Genomic DNA, 15,056 nt, shown 5'->3' with positions numbered 1-15,056 from the left:
TCTGCTCTTGGCATTTTCCTCTTCTCCATACCTCTTTCAGAGATCTCATCAGTTCCCATGAAATCAATCATATTTATAGATATGTCTCCCCAAATATATACTTCTAGTCTTAAGATGTCTCCTGAACTGTAATCCCTTTTTATCAACCACTTGATAGATTTCTCCAACTTCATGTTTACTCAGCTTCTCTCAAAGATAAGCCCATGTACTCCCCTTAACTGTTCTCAGTCTCTCTTGGTGGTTAGTTCTATATATCTTCTCAAAATATTTTATATTTGCTTCCATATATATATATGTATATACATAATATACATATACTCTACATCTTCCCAGTAGAATATATATTCCTTGAGGGCAGGAGCTATTTTCTTCTGTCTTTGTATCCTCAAGACATAGGATAGTGCCTTATGCATAGGAGGGGTTTAATAAATTTTGATGATTTGAATTGAATTACCTTAGAAAGACTGCTCCCCTCCTGGATCACTGCCTCTTTGTGGCAGAGGGGCTTATGTAACTCAATGAAACTATAAGCTAAGCTGTACAGAATTACCCAAACTAGACAGGTCATGGTAGAGAGCAAAGATGATCAACTGGAGAAAGAAATGATAAGCCACTCCAATAACTTTGCCAAGAATACTCAATAGACAATATTAAAAATGATAAAAAATATGACACTGGAAGATAAGCCTCTAAGGTCAGAAGGTTGCTGGTACATTATTGGGGAAGAGCAGAAGATAACTACATGTATCTCCAGTACTAATGAAGTGACTAGGCTAAAACTGAAAGGAAGCTCAACTGTAGATGTGTCTGATAATGAAAGGAAAGTCTGATGCTACAAAGATCAATATTACATAGGAATGTGGAATGTAAGATCCATGGAACGGTGTACTGGATGTGATTAAACTGGAGACAGAAAGATTAAACATTGATATCTACCGTATTGATTAAACATTGATATACTACTGTAGGCAAGAATTCCTTGGATGAAATGGAGTCAATAAGAGGATGATAAAAGCTGGTTTGGGGTAAAATATAAAAATGACAGAATATTTGTTCAAACCTATGGCAAACTGTTCAGTATCTTAGTAATCCAAGTCTATGCTTCAACCACTGTTGCAAAAGAAGACAAAGTTGCTCAATTCTTTAAAGACATTCAACATCTTTTAGAAATAACACCAGAAAACAACGACATATTCAATGTAGGGGATTGGAATGCTAAAGTAGGAAATCAAAATATATTTGAAAAATAAATAAATTTGGCCTTGGAGGAAAAATTGAAGCAGGGAAGAAACTAATAGGGTTTGTCAAGATAAAGAAAATATTTTTTTCAACAACCCGACAATACACATGGACATCACCCAATGTTCAAAACCAAAATCAATATCAAAATTTAAAAAAATACACTTTTCAGCCAAAGGTGGGGAAGCTCTATACAGTCAGTTAAAACAAGACCAGGTGCTGGCTGTAGCTCAGATCATGAGATTCTTACTGTTAAATTCAGACTTAGAGAAAGTAGGGAAAACCATCAGATCTTATAAGTATGACCTAAATAACATCTCTTATGTAATGAAGTGAAAGTGATAAAGTTAAAGAATTTGATCTGGTAGATAGAATGCCTGAAGAACTATGAACAGAGTTTTGCAATATTGTACAGGAGGCAGTAACAGAAAACATTCCAAAGGAAAAGAAGAGCAAGAAAGCAAAATAGCTACTGAAAGAAGTAGTTGAAAAAATACCTGAAGAAAGAAGTAAAGTGAAAAGCAAAGGAGAAAGGAAAAGATATACCCAAATGCATGTAGAATTCCTGATAACAGCTAGGAGATATGAGGATTTTCTTAAATGAATAATGAAAAGAAAGAGAAGAAAACAAAAGAATGAGAATGATAAGAAATTTCTTCATGAAAATGAGAGATATCAAGAGAATGTTTTATGCAAAAATGAGAATAAAAAAGACAGAAATGGTAGTGACTTAAAAGAAGTAGAAGAGATTAAGAAGAGCAGGCAAGAATCCAGAGAACCTTATAAGAAGTATCTTTATATTACTGATAATCATGATGCTGTGAATACTGATCTAGAGCCAGACATCCTGGAAAATAAAATCAAGTGAACCTTAGTACGCATTGCTAACAGTAGGGCTAGTGGAGGTGATGGAATTCCAGCTGAGCTCTTCAAATCCTAAAAGATGCTGTGGCTAAAGTGCTGCACTTAATATGCCAACATATTTTGAAAACTTAACGGTCACTATTAGATTGGAAAAGATCAGTTTATATCACAATCCTAAAGAAGGACAATGCAAAAGAATGCTTAAATTACTGACCCATTAAGCTCATTTTACACTCAAGCAAGGTTGTGCTTAAGATTCTGTAAGCAAGTTGTTAGCAATATGTGAATGAAAAATTACCAGAAGTATAGTCCAGTTTTTGAAGAGGCAGAAGAACTAAAAACCAAATTACCAGTATTCAAAGGATTATGTAAAAACAAACAAACAAACAAGAAAGTTACAGAAAAAATCTACTTTTGCTTCTTTGGATTATGCCTTATGACTATGCAGATCATTAAGAGTAGTAAGTCCTCAAAGAGACAGGCATTCTAGATAATTTTATTTGTCTCCAGAGGAACCTAAATGTGGTTCAAGAAGCAACATTTAGAACCAAATATGAAACAACTATTTGGTTTAAGACTAATAGTATGATAAGGCTGTATAGTTGCCTTATTTATTTAACTTATATACAGAGTACATCATGCAAGATGCCAGGCTGGATGAATACAAAGCCATAATTAAAGTTACCAGGAGAAATAGTAAGGATTATGCAGATGATACCACTCATGGCAGAAAGTGATGAAGAATTAAGAAGTCTCTTGATAAGAGTGAAAGAAGATAGTGTAAAAGATGGCTTGAAATCAAGCAAGCAACAACAACAACAATATGATGTTGGCTACTGGACCCATTACTTTCTGCCAACAGAAGAAGAAATGGAAGAAGTGTCAGATTTTTATACCCTTGAGCTTGAAGATCACTGTAGATAATGACTATGGTCGTGAAATTAAAAGATATTCTCCCCTTGGAAGGAAAGCTATGGTAAATCTGGACAGCATATTAAAAAACATAGATATCACCATAATGAAAAAGGTTCATATACTCAAAGTTATTGTTTTTCCAGTAGCAACATATGGCTGTGAGAGTTGGACTGTGAGGAAAGCCGAGTGCTGCAGAATCAATGTTTTCAAACTACAGTGCTAGAGAAGATCTTTTGAAAGTCTGTTGGACAGTAAGAAGATTAAGTCAGTCAATACTTAAAGAAATTAATTCAGATTACTTGCTGGAAGGACAAATACTGAGAAGAAAGCTTAAATACTTTGACCACATAATAAAAAACCAGAATTCATTGGAAAAGACCCCGATATTGGGAAAGATTGAAGGCAAAAGGAAAATGGATGGCAGAGGATGAGATGAATAAATATTGTCTTGGAACAAACATGAGGTTGGACAAACTTTGGGAAATACTGAAGGATAGAAGGATTTGGCATACTGTATTCCGATATGAAGAGTTGGACGTCACTGAACAACAACAAAAGGAAGATATTTGTTGTAGTATTCTCCTCAGGACAGATTGGAGAGGTGATGGACCAATACAGAGTACAGTCACTAAAATAAAATTTGTTTTAAAATTTTCTTTTAAAATATTAATTATTTATTTAGAGCAGGAAAACCAAATTTATTTTTAAATGTTATTTAATTACATTTAACAGGAAAACCAAATTGGAATTTATTGCAAATTATAATTTAGTTGAGTAGACTTGATGGTTTCATATACATGAAAAATTATAGCTTTACCAGTGTTAAAAATGAAAAGGGTGAAATTACAATCAATGAAGAGGAAATTAGAGAATTGTTAGAAGTTATTTTATCCAATGATATGCTAATAAATCCAATAATCTAAGTGAAATAGATGAGTATTTGAAGACATATAAATTGGTCCAGATTAACAGAAGAAGAAATAGAATACTTAAACGATCCCATCTCAGAAAAAGAAATTGAATAAACCACCAATGAATTCTTTAAGAAAAAAGCCCCAGAATGAGATGGATTCTCAAGTGAGATCTATCAAAGATTAAAAAAAAATCAATTCTTTATATAACACAAATTGAAAATTAAAGTAGGAAGAAACAAAAAGAGAAATAAAGCTATAGCCCAATATCCCTAATGAATATTGATGCAAAAATCTTAAACAAAATACTAGTAAGGAGATTACAGCAAGATATCACAAAGATCATATACCATCACCAGGTGGGTTTTTTTCACTAGGAATACAGAGATGGTTCAATATTAGGAAAATTATCAATATAATTGACCATGCCAATAACAAAACCAACATAAGTCATATGATTATTTTAATAGATACATAAAAACTTTTTACCAAAATACAACATGCATTCCTTTTAAAAACACAATGCAAGGGGGCAGCTGGGTAGCTCAGTGGATTGAGAGCCAGGTCTAGAGACAGGAGGTCCTAGGTTCAAATCTGACCTCAACCACTTCCCAGTTATGTGACCCTGGGCAAGTCACTTGACCCCCATTGCCTAGCCCTTACCACTCTTCTGCCTTGGAGCCAATACTTTGTATTGGCTCCAAGACAGAAGGTAAAGGTTTTTAAAAAAAAAAAAACCGAACAAAAATAAACACTCGGCAACATTTGAATGAATGGAGTGTTTCTCCAAATGATAAATAGCATCTATCTAAAGCCATTGGGAAACATCATGGGTAATGGGGATAAGTTAGAATCCTTGCCGATAAGATCAAGAGTAAAACAAGTATGCCCACTATCACCACCACTATTCAATATTATATTAGAAATGCTGGCTATAGCAATAACAAAGGAGAAATTGAAAGAATTAGATTAGGAAGTAAAGAAATAAGACTTTCACTCTTTGCAAATGATATGATAGTATACCTATAGAATACTAGAGAATTAAAACCAATCAACACAATTAACAACTTTCAATATAAAATAAACCCATCAATCTTTCTCTATACTACAATAAATCACAATGGCAAGAGATAGGCAGAGAATTACCATTTATATCAATATAAAACATCTGGGAATCTACCTACTAAAACAAGCCAGTAACTATATGATCACAACTACAAAATTTTCAAACAATGGAAGTCAAGTCTAAACAATTGAAAAAACATTATTTGATCATGGGTCGGTTGAACCAATAAAATAAAAACGGCGATTCTTTCTAAATTAAACTACTTGTTCAGTGCCATGCCAATCAGACAATCCCAAAATTATTTTATGGAGCTAGAAAAATAACAAAAATTCATTAGGAAGAAAAAATAATAGGAAGGTAATTAATTTAAAAATCTAAAGGAAGATGCCTTAGCTGTACTGGATCTCAAACTATATCATAAAGTGGCAAGCATCAAAACAAACTGGTACTGGTTAAGAAATAGACTGGAGGACCAATGGAATAGTTTAGCTACTCAACATGCAATGTTGAATGACCACAATAATCTAATGTTTGACAAACTGAAAGTTCTAAACTTTTGGGAGAAAACTTATCTTTTTGATGAAAACTGCTGGGAAAACAATAAAACAGTATGACAGGAATTAGGCAAAAACCAAGACCTCATGCCACATACCAAGGTAAAGTCAAAATGGATACATGATTTAGAAATAAAGGGTGATACCATAAACGAAGGAGGAGAACACAAAATAGTTACCTGTCATACTTATGGATAAGAGAAGAATTTAGTTCAAAACAATACACAGAAAACATTATAAACTATAAAGTTGGCAATGTTGACTACATTAAATATAAAAAGTTTCTGTACAAACTAAGTCAATGCAACCAAAGATCAAAAGGCAAATGACAAACTGGGAAAAAAACCTTTGTAGCAAGTCTCACTAATAAAGGATTCATTTCTCAAATATGTGGAAAAATGAGTCAAATTTGTAAGAATAACAAGCTTTCTCCAATTGACAAATGGTAAAAGGATATGGACAGGCAATTTTCAGATAAAGAAATTAAGACAATTTTTAGTCACATGAAAAAATGCTGCAAATCACTATTAATTAGAGAAATGCAAAGACAATTAAATGATTTAAAGTGAAGTGAGCAGAACCAAGAGAACATTTGGACATAGTGGTAAGAAAAAAATGTATGATTATTAACTTTGAATGACTTAACTTTTATCAATAAGACAACTCCAAGGGATTCATGACCTAAAAGGATATCCATTGCCATAGAGCAGTGATTCCCAAAGTGGGTGCTACCGCCTCTTGGTGGGTGCTGCAGTGATCCAGGGAAGTGGTGATGGTCACAGGTGCATTTATCTTTCCTATTAATTGCTATTAAAATTAAAAAAAATTAATTTCCAGGGGGCTAAGTAATATTTTTTCTGTAAAGGGGGTGGTAGGCCAAAAAAGTTTGGGAACCACTGCCATAGAGGGAACAGATGGAGTCTGAATGCAGATTTAAATATGCCATTTTTACTTTATTTCCTCCATGAATTTTCCTCTAGTGCAAGCAATATATATCTAGTTTCACAGCATGACAAACATGGAAATATGTATTATATGATAACATAGTCACAACCTATGTGATAGTAGTTACATTCTTTAGGAGTGGTGAAAAGGAGAGAGAAAACATGGATTGTAAAATGTCAAAAAACAAATATTAAAAATTGTGTTTATGTAATCTGGAAAAAAATTTAAAAAATATAGCCACTCAAGATAACATTGCCTCAATACCATAAGAATAGACCAACAAATGTTTTAGGGATGGAAATCACCCTATATATTTAGTCTAACCCATTCATTTTATGAAGGAGCAAACAACTTCCATGAGGGAAGTTAATTGTCCACCATAGCTAGTCAGTGGCAAAATGAGAACTAAACTCAAGGTGCCATGATACTTAGTCAAAAGCACTTTATACAACTTCATTCTCTCTAAGTCGTAATTACTTAAGGCTGATTAGATAGTTTTTACAATGAAAGAACTACAACTCGTCACCTCTTCTACAGGGTGGTTAAAAAGTTTATGGACAGAATAACTAGAGAATTCTTTTTATTATCTTTGCTTTTAAAATATATTGTAATATAGATTTTTCATATCTTGTTTATTATCATAGCTTTCTTTTTTGACCAAAAAAAACCATAAAGAATAGGAAAGAACTTCTGACTAGTTTTTTTTGGCTATTAATTTAGTTGGTGTGGCTATGTTGATGGACTTTATTTCCATCTTGAGGAATGCTTTTGAGTATATGCATATGTAGCAAGGGAAGGAAAGGAAATGTGTAAAATCCTTGAAGAAATGTGGTTTGGGTTAGGTCATTGCCACTTCTGGGAATTAGCCAGGTAAGGTGGTTCTACTGTTTGACCTGAAATTCTGGAGTATGGAACTAGCCACATGGTCTCAGGCTGAAAGACAATAAATGAATGAATCGTTCAACAAGTATTTATTAAATGCTGGCTATCTTACCAATGCTGTGCTAAGTGCTGAGGATTCCAGAGGTCAGGGACACTGATGACTGTGGAGAAGAGGGAAGATCAGGAAAGGCTTCCTATAGAAGTTGGAACCTGAACAATGTTGTGGAAGATTCCAGGGATTCCTTGAGGCAAGGTGAGAGGGAGTGTGTTCTAGGCATAGGTAGAAGTTTGGGAAAAAGCACAGAGATGAGAGATAGTATTATGCCTGGGGAACAAGTGGTTCAGTTGGAACGGAACATAGGATGTGACATAGAATAAATACAATAAACTTAGAAAAGTGGGCTGGAGTTAGGTAGATTCAACTGGAGGAAAATGAAAAGATAATTGTTGGGCATTTGTCCATATTTCTTTTATCCCTTATTGACATGGCAGGTTTTCCCATTCTAACTATACTACTCTAAGATATTTTGTTCTTCAGTTGCTTTTCAACCACGTCCTACTCTTTCTGACCCCATTTTGGGGTTTTCTTGAGAGATATACTGTAGTGATTTGCAATTTCCTTCTCTAGCTCATTTTACAGATGAGGAAATTGAGGAAAAAAGGCTTAAGTGACTTTTCCAGAGTCACACAACAAGTCTGAACTCAGAAAGATGAATTTTTATGGCTCTAGGCCTTGCATTCTATCTATTGTGCTACCAAGCTGCCCCTTTAATCTGTGAACATGTAATATTCCCTAGCATTTAATTATTTTTTCTACTTTTTTGTGTTACCATTTATTTTAATTTTTAACATATGACATAACATATGACATAATAATGTAATAATATGATTGTTATAAATATGTATCAAATTATAATAAATATGCTTATCCAAGAGAAACAAAATCTCATGTTGGCTATGTCCAAAAATCTCATTCCTTTTTTTTACCCTTCCGCCAATTTCCCTCCCTCCCCGAGAGCAGGCAATGTGTTATAAGTTGTACAGATATTATTATCACATAATACATTTTCCCCTATTCATCATGTTCTAAAACAAGACACATATTACACTGGAGAAAAATTCATGGAGGAAATAAAGTGAAGAAATATGTTTCAATCTGCATTCAGACTCCATGAATGCAGACTGGCTCTATGATGATGTATATCTGTTTTCTTCATGAATCCCTTGAGGTTGTCCTGGATCTTTGCCTTGTTGACAATAGTAAACTTTTGAAGCTTCCCAAGGCCATTTGGAATTCTGCCCTCCTCAGTATATGTTATCCTCCTCAAATCTGGCAATCTTCAAAACAGCGAAGATTCATACTATTTCATTGTTTCAACTTCGTCTGAAAGTATTAATTAGCACAAGAATCTTCCATTAATCAAGGCAAAGGTATGAGATCTCCCTCGCTTATGGCATTCAAGGTAAATGTTTTCTATGGCTTTTAAAGCATTCATCCTTATATATCAGCTCTAAAGATAGGGAGAGGCTTGAAATCTGAAATTCTGTAGAGATTAATTTTGTTTTGACGTATTACTTTTATTTTTATTTTTCTTTCCTCTCATTCTGTTCATTTGCTTCCTTATCATTTAAAACTTTAGCAATGAGGGGGCAGCTGGGTAGCTCAATGGACTGAGAGCCAGACCGAGAGATAGGAGGTGCTAGGTTCAAATATGACCTCAGACACTTCCCAGCTGTGTGACTCTGGGCAAGTCACTTGACCTGCATTGCCTACCCTTACCACTCTTCTGCCTTGGAGCCAATACACAGTATTGACTCCAAGACTGAAGGTAAGGGTTTAAAAAAATAAAACATAAATAAAACTTTAGCAATGAGCCATGATTCAATTTTAATATCCCAAAGGGTTTGAGATTCCATGGGCCAATATTTTGTAGCTCCCGTCTCCATGGTTTTCTTCTTTGCAGTTAGTTTGGTTCCAAGGGAGCAAAGAGTTGCTGGAAATTAAGCACAGACACAAGCATGGGGTTCAAAGCAGGCCAAAGGAGTGGTTGATGCTCCCCCCTCCCCCCTCTTTGGCAGTATCCCAGCGACACTCTGGCTCCTGGCTTGCAATTCTACCCACTTGCCAATAATGGTCCTCAATAAAAGTGTGGTCAGTGAGTTCCACCAAGTCATTTTTCAAAATTGGTGTATGCTTGTCATAGAATTACTCCAATATGAAATATGATCTTTCAAGGCCACTGTTTGCATGTGCCCATATGGTTTATCTTTTGAGGTTTAGTTCAGGGAGGACAATCGTATATTGAGGAACATTTTAAAAAGTCCTAGGGATGTCTTCTCAAAATTTTAATATGTGTTAAACTAAAGATCTTAATTTTTAAAATTATAATTATCAGAAGAACAAATCTAGAAGATGCACACCTCTTTCAAAAATCATCTTTATTTATTTAATTGCTTTAATAATTTTAAGGAAAATGATCTGTTGATAACCTTTTAGAAAATAAAAAGCATGTCAGATAAGAGATAGATTAGAAAACTCACAAGGTAATGTAGGGCATTAATTAGTTGCAAAAGTCTTGTCAATAGCTACTTAAAACTTTAAATTTATAAGCCTAGATTAATGTGGAAATGTTTTGAGACTCTACCAAGAGAGAAAAGCAATTTAGAAATTGTTAGATGTTTTAAAGCATTGAGTGCATAGAGTAAGAAGAAAACAACCAGAGAGAAACATTAAAGACAGGACAATTGCATTTTGTAATGGTTCCACATTGCAGAACACAAATTGTTAATACTCATATTTTTTGCACAAATCATCAGTTTAGTTAAAGTTTCATTTCTAGATAAACACCTTTCTCTCTGTGAAACTGTTGCTGCTTTTGCTTTTTTCTTCCAATTTAGCTTCAAGTAATAACTTGTGGATTCATTTCCTTCACAAAGTATAAAATGCAAGTGAAAAAAATACAAATAATTATGAAAACTTCTATAATGTATTTTACTTTGAATCTAAGTAAAGCCAAGCAGTACTTTGTAATTTGCATTCCTGCTTTCCAAAAATAGCAGTGAAAGCCTGCTATTAAACTGCAAAACTGATATGGTTGTCCTTAATGCCCTGGCAATGCACCTCCAGGAAAGAGCTCAGAAAGCTGAGCTGGAGCATAAGTGCTGACCTGCAGGCTAATCTACTGTTTAACACTCACTAAGTTTATTACTCCTCCAGGCGATGTTCAGATTCCAGGACCTCCCACCAATGTACATGCTTCAGAAATCAGCAAAACATATGTTGTGCTCAGCTGGGATCCACCTGTTCCCCGTGGCAAAGAGCCATTAATGTATTTCATTGAGAAGGTACGATGTAGTTACTTTTGTTGGTACGGTAAACCTTTGTACAGTCCCCCATACTTTAACTCCAACCATTTTCCTAAAAGAGAAATAATCAGAGGAGTCATTTTTCCTGTGTGGTGGTGGTTAGTTAGGGAGCTGTGGTAAAGAAAGCAATAACAGGATAATGTATTTGAATGTCATCAAGGATGTGGATTCAGATTTAGTTTGGCTAAAAAAAAATCTAATCCATAGATCAATGGAAATGAGCAAAAAGTTCTGATCACCAAATGCCCAGTCATCCTCCCCAGTGACATGACTAGGGCAAGGTCCTGGGAGACCTTTGGTCTAAGACACTGATGTTTAGGGTGTTCTGATAGGATGCAGGCTGCTTTATTAATAGAGAAACAATTGAATTTAGCAGTTAGTGAGAATAATTTGTTAAGAATGGTCTGTGTGATCTCCTCCTTAACCCCAGGCGAGCACTTGCCAGCTGAGTTCCTCTGCTCCCAGTCCCTTAAACATTTATTTGGGGGCGAGCTTCAGGTTGTTTGCCTTCCCCCTGTCTTGTGAAGCTTGCCTTGAGCCCCAGCATCACTGGTTCTAGATCTGCCCCACTGTTCTTTCCTATCCACAAGAGATAATTAGATCATAGTGTGTCCTTTGAAATTGTTGTAAGCCCTGGGAGACTACTCCCAGGACTCTCAGCTACAACTTCTCCCCACACTACCTCCCACTTCCTTTGTGGGAGGTGTTGGAGAAAGTATAAAAGGGAAAGTTTGGCGCCTTTTCTCTCTCTCTCTCTACCCTGGAGGGTCTGTTCTCCAGCCTGGAGGCTCTCTGTTGCAGAACTCTCTCTTGGTGCCCTTCTCCCTTTCTATCTACCTCCTAGTTTTTCCTAGACCTTTCCCTTTCTAATTTAAATAAAACCTAGATATCCCAAACCCTAAATTGCTCTCTGATCATTCATTTGAGCCCCTGAAGGGCTCTGGTAAATTTCCCCCACCAGGATGCTACCTTCCTTTCCCTTCCTCTACCTTCCTCTCTCCTTTCTCCCATCCATCCTGCCTTCCTACCTTCATCCCTTCTCCCCCTCACAATAGGATTATAGATCTAGTTCTGAAAGGAACTTCAAAGGCCACTAGTTCACTCCTATGTTTATTTTAGTTGAGGAAATTGAGCCTCAGGGAGGAGAGGGGAGGAAGATTCACATATAACTTTTACTCTTCAGAGGAAAACTTTTTTTTATCACATACAATAGAGGAAGGAGGTGAGAGCTGATCATTAAACTAATGTGTTCTAAATGATGTTGCCCAGAATAGACAGAGGCTTACAGAGGTCTGTGAGTGGTAAAGACAGGGCTGCCAACATCCTGATGAAAAATATTGTCACCACTGGCCTTGGACAGTGCCTGAATTATCCGATATTATCATCATTGCTTCAAGGCTAAGATCTGGGATGAGAACTCATCAGTGAATTAACGCATTAGGAGAGATGCATTAATTTATTTGGTTAACATATTACCACCTACTGTCATGCACTCAGAGAGTTGGATGTTGGAGCAGGTACATTTGGATGGAAGGAGACAAGCTTTAGGGTGTACTGTAGATCCTGCATCCGTTATTGCACCAGGGGGATTAGAACAGTCAGTGTGGGGTTATTGAAGAACTTTACTTTATCAGGGAGAAATTCCTACCTCTGAAAGGGATAGGTACTTAAAAGAAGGGAGGATAAACTTTGCCACAATATTCGTTTGTTGTGCATATACTATAGGCAGTGACAGGAGGTAAGAGTTATACAAAGAAAAGGAGACATGGACCCTGCCATTGTAGAATTCATAAATTATGGAGGGAAAAGACTTGAATACAAATAACTATGATGCAAAATCGGATATGCATAAGAGTGATAAAGGACTAGTCACAGAGTTCTGTGTTGGAAAAGATTCTCTCTTGTCCATGAGGGACCAGTTCTTGAAGAAAGTGGCACCTGAGCAAGGCTTTGAAAAGTGGAAATGTTCGGAATGGAAAGAGGTCTCGGTGAAGGGAATTCCAGATGTCTTTAGTTCCATGTGTTCTATCGAAGGTCAAAGAAGAGCCTGGCTATAGAAGAAATATATGATTGATGTCATCATTTTATTTCCATTTTCTCATTCTGCTTGACAGTCATATGTAATGTTCAGTACAAAATGAAGATGAGTTAAAAGCAATCTAGATTTTATAAAGTAAAAGAACATGAAATACCTCTAGCTCATTAAAAGGGGAAATATAAAATTAGGCCTAAGCTTGCTCTTATATCACATTTTAGTACATATCCTTAAACATAAATTTCCAAATATATGAACTATTTTTGTCCTTTTTAACTTAGCAACAACTGAATAGTGCTTTAAAGATGCTTTCTTTTAAGTGTGACATTTATTTATAATTTTAATTTTTAGGTATACATGTTTCATACTCAAGACTATTTATCTTCATTTAGGCTATTAAGCAGTAAAGCTTTACAAGCAGTAAAGGGTAGACTATCATCTTTTAGAGAAAGTATTAATGAAACACCTTGGAACAGTGTTAATTAAGCATTTCTATTATTGTCAACTTATTCTAATGCATAATCTTTACTAATCGATGACTATTAACTTAATACTCTAGACAAAGAACTATGCTAGATGCTGTGGAGGATGCAATGATGTGTAAGATATTGTTATCTTATGAAAATTTCATATAATTTGTTTGGAAAGACAAGATGTATGTATGTGTGTACGCACATATATACAAATAGATAAATGACAATACATGGTCATATAGTTATAGGTTTTAATAAAAATGTGCCTTTGTAACTTAAACACACTTTTCTCAATATAGAATAAAAAGTTTATTTTAATAGCTTGCCTTATCAGAAATGAGACTCTGCTCTATAAAGAGCTTTTAGATAATTGTAGGAAATATTGAAATATTCCTTTTCTATTTCTTTTCTACTCACTTTTCCCAGGTTATAAGTAGCTAATTATTTTCTTTTTCTTATTTACATGTAGAGATAAAGATGAAATCTTTTTAGATTGATTGGCATATATTCTAATAGCATATATACCAGTCAACATTTTTATTTAATAAAAAGAAAATAACTTCCCAATTTTAATGAGAAGAAACTGATCCCTTCTATGAGGAATCTAGCATGGAGCTGTCAATTCTTCAGATAGGCATACTTATTTCTCCAAGAAGTTCCCTATGAAGGTATCTTACCTCCAAATTTTATAGGTTTGGGTACAGGTTGTTACAGCATGAAGATTCTTCAGAGACTATTTTTAAAGCAGTTTACACACTTTGCCAATGAAGTTGAACAACAAAATGCCAAAAAATTCCCCCTTACACAATATGCCTGACATTTGGTCATCCACTGTTTGCTCAAAGATATTCAATAAGAGTGATCTGGATCTGACCTCTCTTCATGAAGCAGTAACTTTATTTATTGCTATTGAATTGTATTGTTGACTCATATTAGATGACTCTTCATGGTCATCTTCCCTTTTTTAGAGGAACTATTGACTAGCTTAGTCTCCCTCCACCCACTCCTTTATTTCTTGAACCTGTGTAAGACTTTATTTATACCTACTAAATTTCATATTATTAGATTTGACAAAAAGTTCTAGGATCTATCAATCTTTTAAAATTCTGACTCTATTCCTCTTGCTTTATGCCATCTGAAAATTTGAAAAGCATGGTGTATAGTCATTGGTAAAAAGGTAAAATAGCATCATCCTTAGTTTACTAACATTTTGTTAAAGTTAATTTATCCACTCAATTTCTTAATTTTCATTTGGTGCATGCTGGTTTCTCTGTCAGTGGTTTACTTTTATGCAAAGCTCAAATATAAACTAATTGAAGAATTGTTTAACTGTAAAGTTTCACCTCTACCAAAAATAATTTTACAATTGTATGTAAAAATTTTTCTTAATTAGCTGGAAAATAAATGGATTTAGAAAACATTTTAAAGACCCTGACAATGATTTCCATGTAATCCTTGTCTGTATACTGAGTAATATATTTGATAGAGGAGTGGTTTTTAAAAATTAAAACTTTTGAATATCAACTTTTAATATTGATGACTAAGTTATCAAGTTCTAAAATACTTATGTTTTTTAATTGTTGATGTAGTCTATGGTAGGTAGTGGGAGCTGGCAACGGGTCAATTCCCAGACAGCAGTGAGATCTCCTCGCTACGCTGTTTTTGATCTCGCAGAAGGGAAACCATATGTGTTTCGAGTTTTGACAGCAAATAAACATGGCCTCAGTGACCCTTCAGAAATTACTGCACCAATTCAGGCACAGGATGTGATTGGTAAGTTATGACCGTGAGTAATCAAAGACTGCA

At 34.8% G+C, this 15,056-nt stretch overlaps 1 protein-coding gene across 1 annotated transcript in view; it reads left to right on the top strand.

The window, feature by feature from the left end:
* MYOM2 (myomesin 2) overlaps nt 1-15,056 on the top strand; it is a 146,331-nt gene that overhangs the window by 74,831 nt on the left and 56,444 nt on the right. Inside the window, exons 14-15 of the mRNA XM_044663599.1 lie at nt 10,594-10,721; nt 14,840-15,023. Of these exons, the coding sequence (XP_044519534.1) occupies nt 10,594-10,721; nt 14,840-15,023 (312 nt within the window). The remainder of the gene's footprint in view (nt 1-10,593; nt 10,722-14,839; nt 15,024-15,056) is intronic.

This window comes from Gracilinanus agilis, chromosome 2 (assembly GCF_016433145.1).
Source record: "Gracilinanus agilis isolate LMUSP501 chromosome 2, AgileGrace, whole genome shotgun sequence".
NCBI lineage: Eukaryota > Metazoa > Chordata > Mammalia > Didelphimorphia > Didelphidae > Gracilinanus > Gracilinanus agilis.
The sequence above is the reverse complement of the archived record's forward strand: the minus strand, read 5'-3'. Positions and strand labels throughout refer to the sequence as shown.